Here is a 15,788-nt window from a genome sequence, read left to right as displayed (position 1 = left end):
GAAGAGGGATCTCATTGCTACCATGGACGAAGCCAATTCAACTAAGGAGAAGGCCAAGGCTTTGGCCAACGAGCTCAAGGTTGAGAAGTAGCTGACGGTGCAAAAGGACAAACAGCTTCAGGCTGCGAACCAAAAGGTTAAATCCGTGGCTATCAAGGTCGTTCAAGCTTTTCAGCTGACTGAAAAGTACAATACTGTGCTCTTTGGTTGGTATTACAAAAGTTTCAAGCTCCTTAGACGATACATGGTGAAGCATCCCTCTGGAGTCAACTTAGGGGAATTAGACTTCAAGTGAACAAAGAGATGGAGGCCCACGAAGCTGCCCAAGCTGCTATTGCTTCCGAAGAAAATGCTCCAGAGGGTGACAACCCTAATCCTAGGGTGCTCCTGTTGATGCAGTTGGAGGGGATGAAGCTACAACTTGAAGCGCTTTTCTCTTTTGTTTTTGTCATTTATTTTTCTTTTTCTTTTTCTTTTTCTTTTTTTTGGTGGTGCCGAGTATGTTTTTGGGCTTTAGATGGTAACTCTGGAACAATTGCACTTTACATATTAATATATATATATATATATATATATATATATATATATCATGTGCTTGCTTTCTTTACCTTTGATGGTTGTCCTTACTTGTTGCATGAACTTGCTTCCATTAAGCTCGTCTATATGATCCAGGTCTTTGTTAAGGGTTGCATCCTTTGCTTTTCTTCTCTGATAGTTTACATCTATCACTTACCTTCATCAATGGTTTGTGTCCAGTTATGGATTCTTATGACTTAGCCATTTTTTAGGTGATTTGCATCCAATTAAGGAATTTTATCACTTGGCTTAGTCAGTGATTTACATCCACTTCGTCAATGATTTACATTTGTTTAAGGAATCTTATCACTTAGCCATTTTAGGTGATTTACATCCATTAAAGGAATTTTATCACTTGGTTTCGTCAGTGATCTACATCCGTTTAAGGAATCTTATCACTTAGCTATTTTAGGTGATTTATATCCATTGAAGGAATTTTATCACTTGGCTAATCTTATCACTTAGCCATTTTAAGTGATTTACATCCATAGAAGGAATTTTATCACTTGGCTTCGTTAGTGATCTACATCCGTTTAAGAAATCTTATCACTTAGCCATTTTAGGTGATTTACATCCATTGAAGGAATTCTATCACTTCACTTCATCAGTGATCTACATCCGTTTAAGAAATCTTATCACTTAGCCATTTTAGGTAATTTACATCCATTGAAGGAATTTTATCACTTCGCTTCGTCAGTGATCTACATCTGTTTAAGAAATCTTATCTCTTAGCCATTTTAGGTGATTTACATCCATTGAAGGAATTTTATCACTTTGCTTCGTCAGCAGTTTATTTGTGCACAATTTTCGAGAATATTTGCTGAATAATACTTTTATTGCTTCATTTTCATCAACAAAGAATTTCTTTCACGATAACAATGGTGATTTGTCTCTAGTGATGATACCTCTTCAAATGCTCAATGTTCCATGGATGTGGCAATCTTTTCCCATCTATCGATTCTAGGTGATAGTTCCCTTGTCTTGAGTAATGAATGATCTTGTAAGGCCCTTCCCATGTTGGTCCAAGCTTTCCTTGTGCTGAGTCCTTTGTTGCTCGTGTGATTCTACGTAAAACAAGATCTCCTATGTTCAGTCTTCTAAGTTTTACTCTTTTGTTGTAGTATTCAGTCATCTTTTGTTGGTACTTGGTCATTTTCTTGGATGCTTCCTCCCTTGTTTACTCCAAGTAGTCCAGGTTGACCTTTAGTTGATCGTCATTAATGCCTTCTTGAAAGAATTCTCTTCTCATGCTAATGATTTCTACCTCGATGGGTATTACTGCTTCAATACCATAGGTTAGCCTAAATGGTGTCTCTCCAGTTGGGGTTCTAACAGTGGTTCTGTAAGCCCACAAGACATTTGATAACTCTTCTGGCCATACACCCTTTATCCCCTCTAGTCAAACTTTGATGATCTTCAACAACATTCAATTCGTCACTTCTGTTTGTTCATTGGCTTGTGGGTGTCCCGGTGAAGAGAACTGGTTCTTAATTCCAAGCTCTAAACAAAAGCTCCTGAATTCTGGGCTATCAAACTAACATTGCTTGATATGATTGTCCTTGGTATGACGAACCTGCAGACTATATTTTTCCACACAAAACTACTAATTTTTACTCCCGTGATTGTTGATAGAGCTTCTACTTCCCATTTAGAAAAATAGGCAATTGCAACTAACAGAAATTTTACTTGCTTTTTACCTTGTGGTAGGGGGCCCATGATGTCAATCCCCCATTAAGCAAAGGGCCATGGGGAGGTTATGGTATCCTGGGACACGTTGAACATTCCCGAACCTCTGGCATTTATCACATTTTTTCACGTACTCCTTCGCGTCCTTCTACACGGTTGGCCACTAATAACCTATTCTGATAATTTTGCTAACCAAGGACCTCGGCCCTGTATGGTCTCCACAAATTCCTTCGTGAACCTCCTCCAGGATGTATCTAGCTTCCTCTTCTTCAATGCACCTCAAGTAGGGCATTAAAAAGCCCATTTTATACAGAGCGTCGTTCAAGATTGTGAACTTGGCTGCTCGCTTCCTGACCTTCCTCGCCTCATCCGTGTCTGCTAGGAGGTGTCCATCTCAAAGGAAAGAGATGATTGTACTCATCCATCCATTTCGGTTTTAGATCGTGAAAGTGTGGAGTTCGTCAATGCTTGGATGTCTTTGTACTTCCACTTTCAGATCGGGTGAACCCATTCCTTCCTCTGACAATGCTTGCCTTGCTACCTCGTCTGCTTTTGAGTTCTAGCTTCGGGGAACTTGTATGAAATCTACCTGGTCGAACTCCTGGACCAATTGGTGTGTCAACTTGAGGTACTTTTGCATCCTTCCCTTTTACACTTCGTATTCTCCTCTTATCTACCCTACCACTAGCTTAGAATCGCTTTTAAGGAGTATGTTTTTGGCTCCTAAGGCTCTCACGATCCTAAGTCCTATCAGTATGGCCTCGTACTTTGCTTCGTTGTTGGTGGCGGGGAATTGAAGTCGTACCCCATACCTGAGGGTTTCTCTTTCAGGCGTTTTGATGACGACCCCAACTCCTCCTCTTTTTTTGAATTGACGAACCATATATTTGTATCGTCCAGCTCTCTAAAATGTCCTCCATTTTTTCATTGTCCAAGATTGTGAACTCGACAATGAAATCAACCAATGCCTGAGCTCTGATGGCTGCTCTCGGATGGTATTCAATGTCGAATTAACTCAACTCGATCGCCCATTGTACTAACCTCGCAGCCACTCTGGGCTTTTTCATTGCTTTCTTTATAGGTTAGTCCATCATTACCAAAATGGGGTTTGCCTGGAAGTAGGGGTGAAGCTTACGTGAAGCAACAATTAAGGCAAAGACAATCTTTTCCATGCGTAGATATTTCACCTTGGCTCCCTAGAATGCTTGACTTACGTAGTAAACAAGGAGCTGTACTCTATTCTCTTCTCGAATCAGTGTTGTACTCACGGCTGTGGTTGATACTGCCAAGTATGAAAACAAATCTTCACCTTCTTGTGATGGGCTTAGGAGGGAGGATTGCTTAAGTAGTGCTTCAGCTCTTGGAAGGCTTCTTCGCACTCGCTCGTCCAGGCAGAAGCCTGCTTCAGAGTTGAAGAAGGGAAAACATCTGTCTGTAGCCTTCGAGATGAACCTATTGAGAGCAATGATCCTCCCTGTCAATGTCTGTACCTCTTTCACTGTCTTTGGAGAGGTCATGTCTAGTATGGCCTGTATCTTTTCAGGATTGGCTTCTATTCCTTACTGAGATACCATAAACCCAAGGAATTTTTCTGACGATACTCCAAAGGCGCATTTGTGAGGATTTAACCTCATTTGATATTGCTTAAGGGTTACAAAGGTCTCTTTAAGGTCGTCTAAGTGTGTGTCCTCTTCTTTGCTCTTGACGAGCATATCATCAACATACACCTCCATGTTCCTCCCGATCTATCTACTGAACATCTTATTGACCAACCTTTGGTAAATGGCCCCTGCATTCTTCAACCCAGAGGGCATCACTTTGTAGTAGTAAAGTCCTTAACTGGTGATGAAGGCAGTTTTCTACTGGTCTTCTTCTGACATTTTGATTTGGTTATAGCCTAAAAAGGCGTCCATAAAAGTGAGGAGCTTATGCCCGGTAGTGGAATCCACAAGCTGGTCAATTCTTGGCATCGGGAAGCTGTCTTTAGGGCAGGCACTGTTCAGTTCGGTAAAGTCCACACATATCCTCCACTTCCATTTGCTTTCTTCACTAAGAAGACATTGGCCAGCCAGTCAAGATATTAGACCTCTCGGATGAAACCGGCTGCAAGTAGCTTATCCACTTCGTCCATGATGGCCTTATTACGTTCAGGGGCAAAGACACGTCATCTTTGTTAGACAAGTTTCCTTTCAGGATTGACATTCAGACGGTGCTGAATGACTTCTGCCGCTATGCCAGGCATATCCTCGTGGCTCCATGCGAAAATGTCCAAGTTCTCCTTGAGAAATTGTACTAGCTCCTTCTTCATTTGATTATTCAGGTTTGTCCCTTTTCTCATTGTCTTTTCTGGTTCTCCATCTACTAATTCTACCGTTTCCAGGGCTTCCACCTTCTCCTTCTCTTCTTCCTCAATCATCCAGGTATGGTTCTCCTTGGTGGCTAGAACGGCTTAATAGCATTTTCTAGCTAACACCTGGTCTCCCTTGACTTCGCCTATGCCGCGTTCTGTTGGGAATTTTACCTTCAAGCAGTATGTAGACATTGCTGCTTTCCAACAATTAGGGGTGGGTCTCATGATGATCATGTTATACGATGACGGGCAATCCACCACTAAGAAGTCAAGCTGTTTGGTAAGTTGCAAGGGATAAGAACCTGCTATGAATGTCTATGTCACTATTCCTTTAGGGTATACCCAATCTCCGCTGAAGTTGGCGAGGGGAGATTCGAATGGTCGCATCATATTGGGATCCACTTTCAGCTGCTGGAAAGCCGAGAGGTAAATAATGTCAGCAGAGCTACCATTGTTGATCAGAACCCATCTGATGTTAAATCCCTCTATCATAAGCATGATGACCAAGGGATCACCATATGGCTGCTTCATGCCTTCCAAGAACTGGATGTCCATACTTGTTCGTCTTCTCTGTTTCAAATGAGGTATCCCATGAATACTGTTCACAAATCTATGTTGGGATTTCCTAAGGGACTTGAAAGATCCACTAATGGATGGTCCTCCAGCAATTGTCTTTATTTCCTTAATCGCACTCTACGGATGGTTGTATGAGTTATCTTTGTCTATAGGATGTTTTTCATATTTCTATCTATGATCGTCCCTAGACCGGCTAGACTCACCTTTTTTTACAAATTTTTGCAAATTTCCTTTCCGGATTAATTCTTCTATCTGCTCCTTCAAGTCTCAGCAATCCTCAATATAATGGCCGTGGTCTTTGTGAAAATGGCAATATTTCTTCTTATCCTATACATTGGGCGAGGAATGGAGCGATTTTGGCCACTTGAGATGATGGTCGTCCTTAATCTGCGCTAAAATTTTGTCAACGGCATTACCAGAGGAGTGAATTTTACCGTCCACGGAATTTTGTCATCTCTCCGTTTATTTCCGTCAGAACTAGTCTGACAATCTTTCATTTCCCTCTTGTGTCCCTTCCGGTCTTCCCTGGCACTTTCTCTTTCCTTAGGCATGCTTTCTTCCCTTATTGCAACTAGAGCATCCTCTGCATTCATGTACTTCTAGGCTTTTAGTAGCATCTCAGCCATTGTCTTTGGTGGGTTTTTCATGAGGGTGACTACGAACTCCATGGATTTAACCCTGCGTTGAAAGTGGTACCTTATCATTCATTTCATCAACTTCTAGGACTTCTCTGGTGAAACATTTCACGTATGTCCTCAGGGGCTCTCTTTCTCCTTACCTGATGGTAAGTAGATGGTCCGCTGGTCTTTTCTGACGTTGCCCATCAACAAAATGGCACACGAAGGAATTACCTAGCTACTCAAAATTGTCAATGGATGACGTTGTTAGCTTACTGAACGACACTCATGCTGCTCCCCTAAGGGTGGTAGGAAAAGAGCGACACGAGATTTCGTCTGGGAGCTGTTGTAGACTCGGAGTCGTCTTAAAGGTGGTGATATGGTCCAACGGGTCTTTCAAGCCGTCAAATGATTCGAGCTGTGGAAGACGAAACTTTAGGGGCAAAGGACTCTAGGACTTTCGTAGTGAAAGGTGAGTCCATCCTTCGGACCATCTCATTCAGATTCCGATCAGTCTTTTCCCTCATTGCGTTTTTCAGCTCATCCATCTCTTTCCTTATATCTCTGAAGAGATCTGAATTTGCTTCGTCTGAAGAGTTTGGTCGTCAGTAGTCATCTCTCCTATGGCTATCTTCATCGTTATTCCTGTTAGTCTCAATCCTCATAGGTGAACAATTTTCTTCCTATTACAGTTGCAGCCTCATCTCTTGGTTTTGCCTGGTGAGTTCTTCCACGCTAGCTGTAAGTGTCTGAATTTGCAAAGCTAATGCCGCAGAATCTTGTGGTGTATTGGACTCCATCTAGATGTCGGAACCAAACGGGACTATGATTTCAAACAAAGGCCTGAATCCCTTGTTCCCACAGACGGCGCCAAACTGATGATGCTGAAATCGTTAGTAGTTGGGTTCGTCCAGAGGAACCAATATGAGCTTGTCCAAGTTCTTGCAGAGTTAATAAAGAAAAAAGGAAATCCTCTCAGGTGGTCACTGTTGTGGTGCCGGCCACAAAGTCTCCGATGGTAAAATCAGCTAATGGAACTCAGGAAATAAAAAGAATTTTGTAATGAAAGTGAAAGCGATTAGTGTGTATGTACCTTGTCTTGGATTTGGTAGGCCCTATAAATAGGCTATTCTTATTAGCTATTGTCCTTCTTAAATGGTGGCTTTAAGGCTAATCTGGTAACGTCCCAGGCCTACTCAATTCAACCTTAATGAAGATTCCAACGGTCTTCTTACTAATATGTAACCGTCGGGGCATTGAATAGCTACTTTCATGGCGCTCTATGCTCGTCCAGGCTGGCTCTTCTAGACGAGGGTAATTACCTGGTCTATTAGCTATAATTTACAATATTATTCAGTCATGCGACTCAAACAACCAAATCTAATTGTTCATATTGGATCTGAACAAACGAATTTAATGCACATGAATCGCCAACACACAGCAATTTATGGTAACAACTAATACAAGATTACACATAATTATAATCCTAACAAAAAAAAAAAAAAAAAAAAAAAAAAAGACATCCTTAATGAAGGAAAACACTCAACAAATTTATAATTGATGGTTGCAGTGATAAAACATATAATTGAGGAATAAAAACAGAGGGCATGCTTAGAAAGGACTTGTATTGTTTGCATCCTCTACTTGCTCCAATGAGATATATAAAGGATTGTAAAACTAAAGATTGTAAGAAGCAGGGACAAAGTCACTAACTTCATGGGGAAAATGGATTTTTGCCCTTATTTTTTAAAAAAAAAAATCTAACACAATCTCCCTATTTTGAAACTATTAAGCACCGTGTCTTCAAAATTGAGTTATATGTAAATTTTTAATTGAAACTCGACTTTAATAAAGTAGAGTTTCACTTAAATTTTAAAAAAAAAAAATTAAGTGGTAAAATATGCATAGAACTCGACATTACTAATGTCGAGTTCCACTTATAACTCAGTTTTTAAAAGATCGAGTTTCAAAATAGAGACTCAGTGCTTAATAGTTTCAAAATATTATGCTAGATTTTTTACAAAATAAGGACAAAAGTCCATTGTCCCCTTAACTTCATAACTACTCTGTTTCTTTCGGTACCCACATCCCTTCGTTGATTATCTGTGCGCAGTTTCATGTCTAAATTGTCTTTTACTAGCAATTTTAAATTTAACTGGGGCACGCAATACTATGCATACTTATTAAAATTAAAGATTCTCAATTGAACATAAGATATAGATAAAGCTGTTTCTCAAAAAAAAAAATAATAATAAAATAAAGCTAGAGAATAATTATAACATCATTTATAATCTTTCTTTATATTTTACAATATCTTCAATGTGGCCTCATCATCCGAAAGGAGGGTAGGATAAATAAATAATAATAATAAGTCTAACTTAGCCAAATGACATAATGTGGTTAGTGCATAATAAAAATGGTAACAATGATTAAATCATATGAAAGTGATGTTTTACTAATCATTTCAATTAATTATTAAAAAAATTATTGTTTAACATTGCTCAAAATGATAAAAAAATTAAAGGTTGGAATTCGTCTCAATCAGAAATCAATTATGAGGAAGACAAAAACAGAGGACATCATATACTATCTTTAATGATAATGATAATGGAAACATCAGTTATAATTCATTTTAAGATTAGGTGTTTGATCGTAACGTGATAATAATTAAAAATATATATATCCAAGTAAATTACTCCACACACATTCGAAATCCCACCTCAAGAAAAGCTGCACAACAACAAAATTTGCACTCACCAAAAGACTTTTCTCTCTCTCAAAATACAGGGGAAAACTAAGCCCCATGTTGAAAACAGCCACCACCATCTTCCTAGGCTTAGCCACCTCTTTCACCTTCCTCCTCATTTCTCCTCCTCCTCCAAAATCTTTCTACCACTCCCTCTACATATCCACTTCTCTATCCGACAACACCTCAATATCACATCATTTACACACCCTCACTCGCCGGCCCCACGCTGCTGGTTCTGAGGCAAACGCAGAGGCTGCAGCCTATGTTTTATCCATCTTCACCTCCAGCAATATCAAATCTCACATAGCATCCTATGAGGTTTCTCTAACCTACCCTTCTTCCCGTTGCTTAACACTAATACCAACACCTCCAGAGACACCCACAACCTTCAATCTTCGTCAAGAAATTTATGATGGTGATCCATATGCAGATGTAGCAGATGAAGTTCAGCCTACTTTCCATGCATATGCAAAGTCAGGCAGTGTCTCCGGACTTGTGGTTTATGTGAACTATGGACGCATAGTAGACTACTCGACACTGAAAGAAATGGGTGTGAATGTATCAGGTACAATTGTTTTGGCAAGGTATGGAGAAATATACAGAGGCAGGGGCGTAGCCAGAAATTTTTGGTTGGGGGGGCCGAGGTAATATTATCATATTGATTTGTAATTCAAGAAAAGTACAAAGTATGACATATATACATATATACATATCTTCCTGCATTAGTTGTAGAAAAAAAACATAAAATCTAACCAAAATTAGACTACATTTACAAGAAATAATATTTATAGAAATTAAATATAACAAAGTCACTATAAGCAACTATAGAATACATAGCAGTTAAACTCAACCAAATTAGACTACTATGGTCAAAAATAAATTCAAAATCAATTTCATTCATCTCAACTAAATTCAAAATCAATTTCATTCCTACTAATATTCTAATACTGTATCCTCTCTCTACACTCTAATGATAATTCCCACACCACACCAGGACTTTGAATAGCTATGGGACATAGCCTCACTCAAGAAAAAAAAATGTGGGATAGAGCTGACATGTCTTAGAGAATGAAAGGAAAAGTCAAAAAGAGGAAAAGTAGGAATTTGGGATGGGGCATTTTTATGGCTACGTATTGGAGGAGGGGCCAAGTTTTTCTCATAGGGGGGCCAGCTCTTAAATGAGAAAGTGTGAGGCCTATTTCTTCCTACTATTATAGGGGTTTTAAAAAATTTTGGGGGGGCCATGGCCCCCCCAAGGCATAACGTGCCTCCGCCCCTGTAACAGAGGAAACATAGTCAAGAATGCGTACGAAGAAGGTGCTATTGGGGCATTGTTGTATACAGATAGGAAAGACTATGGTGGTGGAGGAGGGGATACAAGGTGGTTCCCAGATGAGAAGTGGATGCCACCAAGTGGGGTTCAGGTGGGAACAGTTTATAATGGGATCGGCGACCCTACTACACCTGGATGGGCAAGCACTGGAGACTGTGAAAGGTTATCTGAAGAGGAAGTAGAGAAAGGAGGGGATGTTCCACTTATACCTTCCTTGCCAATATCTGGGGCAGATGGTGAAACAATCTTGAGATCGGTTGGTGGAGATGTTGCCCATGAGGATTGGCAAGGAAGCATAGATGCACCTACTTACAGGGTTGGACCAGGGCCAGGGATTATCAATCTCAGTTACACTGTAAGTTCAAACTAAGATTTGGGTTTTTCAAGTACCATTCTGTATTCTTGTGCACATTCTACTAACGTCCAATCCAGCCCTATAAGTAAAATCAGACTGGTTACTGAGGGGTGTTTTTTCCAGGGAAATCAAATCATAGGGACTATTCAGAATGTCATTGGTATAATTGAAGGAGCGGAAGAGCCTGATCGGTATGTCCAAAAATTTTCATAAACAGCAGATATTAGCTCATTCTTGCACTTCAATTTCAATATGCATCACTCTAAAGAAAACGTGCATAGTGCTCATGATTTAGTAACTCATCAAAACAGAAAGGACAAATTGACAACTACCTTCTTATTAGGTATACTTTTCTTTTGTGGTACAGTTTCCACCCCTTGCCTGTTTTTGGTCCAAAAGAAGAAAATCTTCATGAATCGGTTGTGTTCACCAATTTTTGCAATATAGCTTGCTCCACAAAGGATTAACTGCATTTCAAACGTTTCAGATCTATTTACTATTTCACTTGACTTTGAATGACATTTAAAAGTTAATTGCAAAATTAGAGCGGTAAAACATATTAACTTGTTTTAATCAATATCCCAATGGGGGTAATGAAGCCTAACTTGCAATGGTTAAGTCACAAATGTTACGATTATCTGTAGATTTGTCATTCTGGGTAATCATCGGGATGCGTGGACATTTGGAGCTGTTGATCCCAATAGTGGCACCGCAGCATTGCTAGAGGTACAAAATGTCCTATCCAGTATCTACTAATGAGGAATAATCAACAAAACAGCCCCACCTGATTTTGATAGTTAACCGTAGGTTGCAGAAAGACTGGGTAAGCTGCAAAAAAAAGGATGGAAACCTCGAAGAACAATTGTCTTATGCAATTGGGACGCTGAAGAATATGGCCTGGTCATTCTCTCTCTCTCTCTCTCTCTCTCTCTCAGACACACACACACAATAGAAATTTAACCTAAGCACCATATCCAGGTAGGATCCACTGAATGGGTAGAAGAAAACAGAGAAATGCTAGCTTCAAGGGCTGTTGCTTATTTGAATGTTGACTGTGGAGTAGCTGGACCAGTATTCCATGCCTCTGCGACGCCCCAGCTTGATGAACTGCTCAAACGAGCAACTCAACAGGTATCTCAAAAGTAGTAATAATAGGAAAACCAGCAACAGTAAGCATAAGCCAATTTCGAAAGCAGCAATTACAGAATCCATACCAAGAGTTGATACTTGATATCACAACTCCTGGCCATACAGATGGGCATTAGCAGCTGCAGAAACGCATAAGATGCCAGTCAAAACTTAAGAGTTAATCTAGATTTAAATCTTTTCTCCTGCTTCAGGTCAAAAGAAATCTTCTCTCTGTTGCTGCTATTATCTCACTCATCTCTATTGAACTTGTAATTGATTTGAAGGTTCAAGACCCAGAGAACGCATCACAAACTATTTATGATTCATGGGTTGATTCCAGCAATTCTCCCCCGGTAAGCAAAATACAAATGCCTTACACTACCACCTTGACTTCAAGATTTCATATTAATTTTTTATGAAACAAACTGACCTGCATTGCAGTGACCCTTAAAAACTGCAACTTTGTTTCAAGCCATCCAATTTTGATAAATAATTCCCAAGTCTAGCATCATATTACCGCACAGATAGATCATGCATAGGAGACAACTTTAATCAAACCTTGAAACGTATCTAGTTAAATAATTGGTGCTCATTAACCTGTACTTTCTATACAAAGATTGGAAGGCTAGGAGATGGAGGATCAGATTTCGCAGCTTTTGTGCAACATGTAGGAATTCCAGCAGCTGCAATGTTTTTTGGAGGAGGTAACAAGCACGATTTTTTTATTTTTTTTTTTATAAATAAGTAAAGAAAAATGTTAATGAAAAAAGACTACTTTATGTACAATGAACACAAAGAAGTCTAAATAATTACAATGAAAAAGTATTATGTACAAGCACAATACTTTTAATCTTTGGACATCATCCTTTAGTTTGTAAGGTGACGCATGCACACATGCACATATGCACATATAGGCCAGTTTTATTCTAAAGGAAGCAACTATGAATATACTTCTTAGAAAACACAATGACATAACGAAATCAATAATTGAAAAGGTTCAAATGTAAAAGTTCTTTCACCAAGTAAAGCAAAAACAAACAAAACAAAGCATTAATTTCAAAATCAAGTATGATATGATGAAAATCCAGCAACGGTATCCAACCGATTCGTAACAACCACCAGCTAAAACAAGCAAAGAGATGCTAAATACAGTGTGAAGGCAAATTCATCACAATGTAACCAAAACCTCCCACAAATACTGTTAGCAGAACGACTTAACCTATCCAAAGATATGACAGAAGTACTCCATCAAATGTTTTTAATCTCTCGTAGTCAATAAAAATATTACTTTCACTATAGTCATTTTTCTTTTTTGGATGGTTACAATGGGGGAGGGGGAATTTGAACCCTGGATATCTCAATTGACAGTTTTTTTTTTTTAAATATAATTTATGGTTCATCCCTTAACTACCACCATCCCATTAAATTTGTCACACATTTTAGTCTAAGATTGAATTTTGGTTACTAATCCAATTAGCTCATACTACTCGAAGTTCTTGTTTGCTTTGAATAGAGGGAAATGAAAGCATGCTTGGCAGCGTGTGGGTGGAAGGAATGGAAAACTATCTTATGACATGAACGAACTAATGATTCTCCTTCTAAAAGGAAACAACTTATAAATCACAAGTCAAAACTAACATTGAACAAACGCGCAACCATAATCTTATCACATTAACTTACCAATGATGTTCACTGCTGTAGTAAGAGACTAAAACAGTTATTTAGCAACCAAAAAAAAAAAAAGACTAAAGACTGTTACTTTGGTAAGCTTCAAAATGGCAGAACATTTTATCCTTAAGAAATATGTAAGTTAATATAACATGGCAGCGTGCCTTTTCGAACTTTCATGGCTTAGCAATGAATTGTTGTTACTTGTTCCCAAATGCAGGATACCCTGTATACCACTCGATGTACGATGACTTTGTCTGGATGGAAAAATTTGGGGATCCAATGTTTCATAGACATGTAGCAGGTGAGCCATTTAGTTGTTATTTACCAGCACCCAAACCAATTTGGATTTCCTTCACAAGCCAAAAAATTGCATTTGAAGCACTCTTTAATGATTGCCTATTGAGTCTGGAAAATTCCATTATACACCAAGAGGAGTGAAAACAAACAAAAAGGCACTCAAGAGTGTTAGAAAATACGATAATAGTCAGTTTTTCCAATTCATATTTTAGTTTTTACTACTTCAGTTCTCACTAAACCATTTCATGTTCAAGAATTGAAAAGAAACATTTTTTTGAATGAGAATTTGCATTGAATTCTGGATCAACTAACAACATCTATATCTTAATCCAAGGGCCTAAAGCTTTATTTTCTATCAAATTTATGAAAAACAGTGGGAAGTGTTTGGGGTTTAGTAGCTCTTTGGTTAGCAGATGAGGAGTTTTTGCCTTTCAACTATCTCTCCTATGCAAAGGAGATCCAGGTATCACAATGTTAAATGCGAAGAAAATCATTACATGCAGTGTTATGGAATACAATTGCTTATCATAGAGATTTAGGGGCAGACATAAACACAATGAATTTAATCCTGAACTAACAGAAAAGCACAAAGGACTTGAAAGATGAGATCTCAGAAACAGACATAAGCCTAAATCCTCTGTTCAAGTCCATAGAGGAGCTCCATAAAGCTGCCACCATGATGAACAACCAGAGAAAGGTATAAACTTGCATTTCTATATATTGCATTTAATAATAACATTCCACATTTATCAGAAACATGAACTATGATTCTCTAGGAAATAATAGAAAGAAAAGGTTGGACATCAATGTGGAATAAAGATCATTTGAAGGTGAGAGAGTTGAATGATAGACTAATGATGGCAGAGCGCGCATTTACAGACAAAGATGGACTCTTTGGAAGGTCCTGGTATAAGCATTTGGTATGTTTCTCTTAATCAACATATGAATCCTTAGCCAAACTTACTTCCGTAGTTCTTTAGTTGGCTTTATTACTACTTCTTTCACGATAACTATATTTTTCAAAAACTCAACATAAAAGCAATTTCCCCAGATATTAAATTGAAAAGATTCAACCCGAGTGAATATCTTGCATTAATGTTATAATTACAGAACGTAACCAAATTTATTATTTTGCATTTTACAGATTTATGGGCCCTCAAAGCACGATGACTATGGATCTAAAACCTTCCCTGGGATAGATGATGCAATAGAGAAGGCAAAGAACCTGAATACTGCAGATTCATGGCGTGCAGTACAACATGAAGTTTGGCGAGTCTCTCGAGCTGTTAAACATGCTTCACTAGTCCTCAATGGTAAACTAACATGAATATGTACTGATATATTCAGTCCTCAGAGTCGTGCACGTCATGTATTCAAAGGAGGCAAATATCCTTGTCATTTATTAATTTGATAGTTAGAATAATGGTTAAATGATTAAATTCATCATTTCTGAACAACCTAATTTTGTGACAAGTGACAACTGGTAATTTATCATGGTATTAGAACGGGTGGTCTTGAGTTCAAACCCTATTCTCCACTCCACTTCCCATTATATAAATTTAAAAATAAAAGGGTTAAAAATCCCACATTTTGGGTCCCATTTATTAAGGAGAAATATGGGCTCTACACAAGGGAGAGTGTCAGAATAATAGTTAAATGATTAAATTCACCATTTGCTAATACTTTCAGGACAACTAGTGATTTATCACTGATCATATTATTGTTTCTCCAAATCTTGCTACAGATAATCCATCACTACTGCAAGTCCTAATTCAAATAATATTTTGTTAGAATCAAAAAAATGAAGTTTCATGCAAATTCTCTAGCATGGCCTAGTTTTATTTCAAGACTTGATCAGTCCCAATCCCAAGTTTCATCAAAATTTATCTAGGACTACACTTGGTCATACGCTATCAGGTCTCATCTTACTGCCTCAACCCCCATTCTTTTTGGCCTTCATCTTGTCCTTGTAGCTTCTTCCATGCATATAATATCAGTATTTGGCACTAGGGCCCAAAAAAATCCCCTTATCGCCTAAGTATTATGTTGTGCACAAGCAAATCATCTTAAATGAATCTCACATCGTGTTCTCATTTAGTGGTACCTTAATGCACTTAATTGAATTGAAGCCTACTTATAAATCTCCGCTGAGTATTGTAGTTTTCTGAAGCTCCTAATGAACAATGAAACCGACATTGAAATTCAACCTTATATCCAAAGCTCCTAATGAATTCTCTCAACTGCATGAATCAAAACATGATACATAACCATATAGAGATAATTTTATTTTTAAATCAGCCTTCCTCTTGTCCATGTAGCTCCTTGCACTTTCATGATATAATTTTCTGGTACAACAGGGGAAAATCAAAATAATTCCTTTTATCAGATGCATTCCTCAGTCTTATGTTGCACATGACCAGAGCATCTAAGATGATTGCACCATACTCTCA

At 38.4% G+C, this 15,788-nt stretch overlaps 1 protein-coding gene across 2 annotated transcripts; it reads left to right on the top strand.

The window, feature by feature from the left end:
- Positions 1–8,510: 8,510 nt before the first annotated feature.
- LOC115975622 (probable glutamate carboxypeptidase LAMP1) lies at positions 8,511–14,795 on the top strand. Of its 2 annotated transcripts, XM_031096485.1 has the most exons (13): positions 8,511–9,158; positions 9,842–10,242; positions 10,366–10,433; positions 10,887–10,968; positions 11,050–11,142; positions 11,221–11,373; positions 11,655–11,723; positions 11,987–12,074; positions 13,259–13,342; positions 13,713–13,801; positions 13,919–14,035; positions 14,115–14,258; positions 14,483–14,795. In XM_031096485.1, exons 1-13 carry the CDS (start codon positions 8,609–8,611, stop codon positions 14,663–14,665), a joined length of 2,121 nt encoding a protein of 706 aa, XP_030952345.1. In that variant the 5' UTR covers positions 8,511–8,608; the 3' UTR covers positions 14,666–14,795. The 2 variants fall into 2 exon arrangements, with proteins under 2 accessions (XP_030952345.1, XP_030952346.1); XM_031096486.1 differs by lacking the exon at positions 14,483–14,795 and having other exon boundaries at positions 14,125–14,252.
- Positions 14,796–15,788: the final 993 nt, after the last annotated feature.

The sequence above is a fragment of the Quercus lobata genome, chromosome 2 (assembly GCF_001633185.2).
Source record: "Quercus lobata isolate SW786 chromosome 2, ValleyOak3.0 Primary Assembly, whole genome shotgun sequence".
Taxonomy (NCBI): domain Eukaryota; kingdom Viridiplantae; phylum Streptophyta; class Magnoliopsida; order Fagales; family Fagaceae; genus Quercus; species Quercus lobata.
The sequence above is the reverse complement of the archived record's forward strand: the minus strand, read 5'-3'. Positions and strand labels throughout refer to the sequence as shown.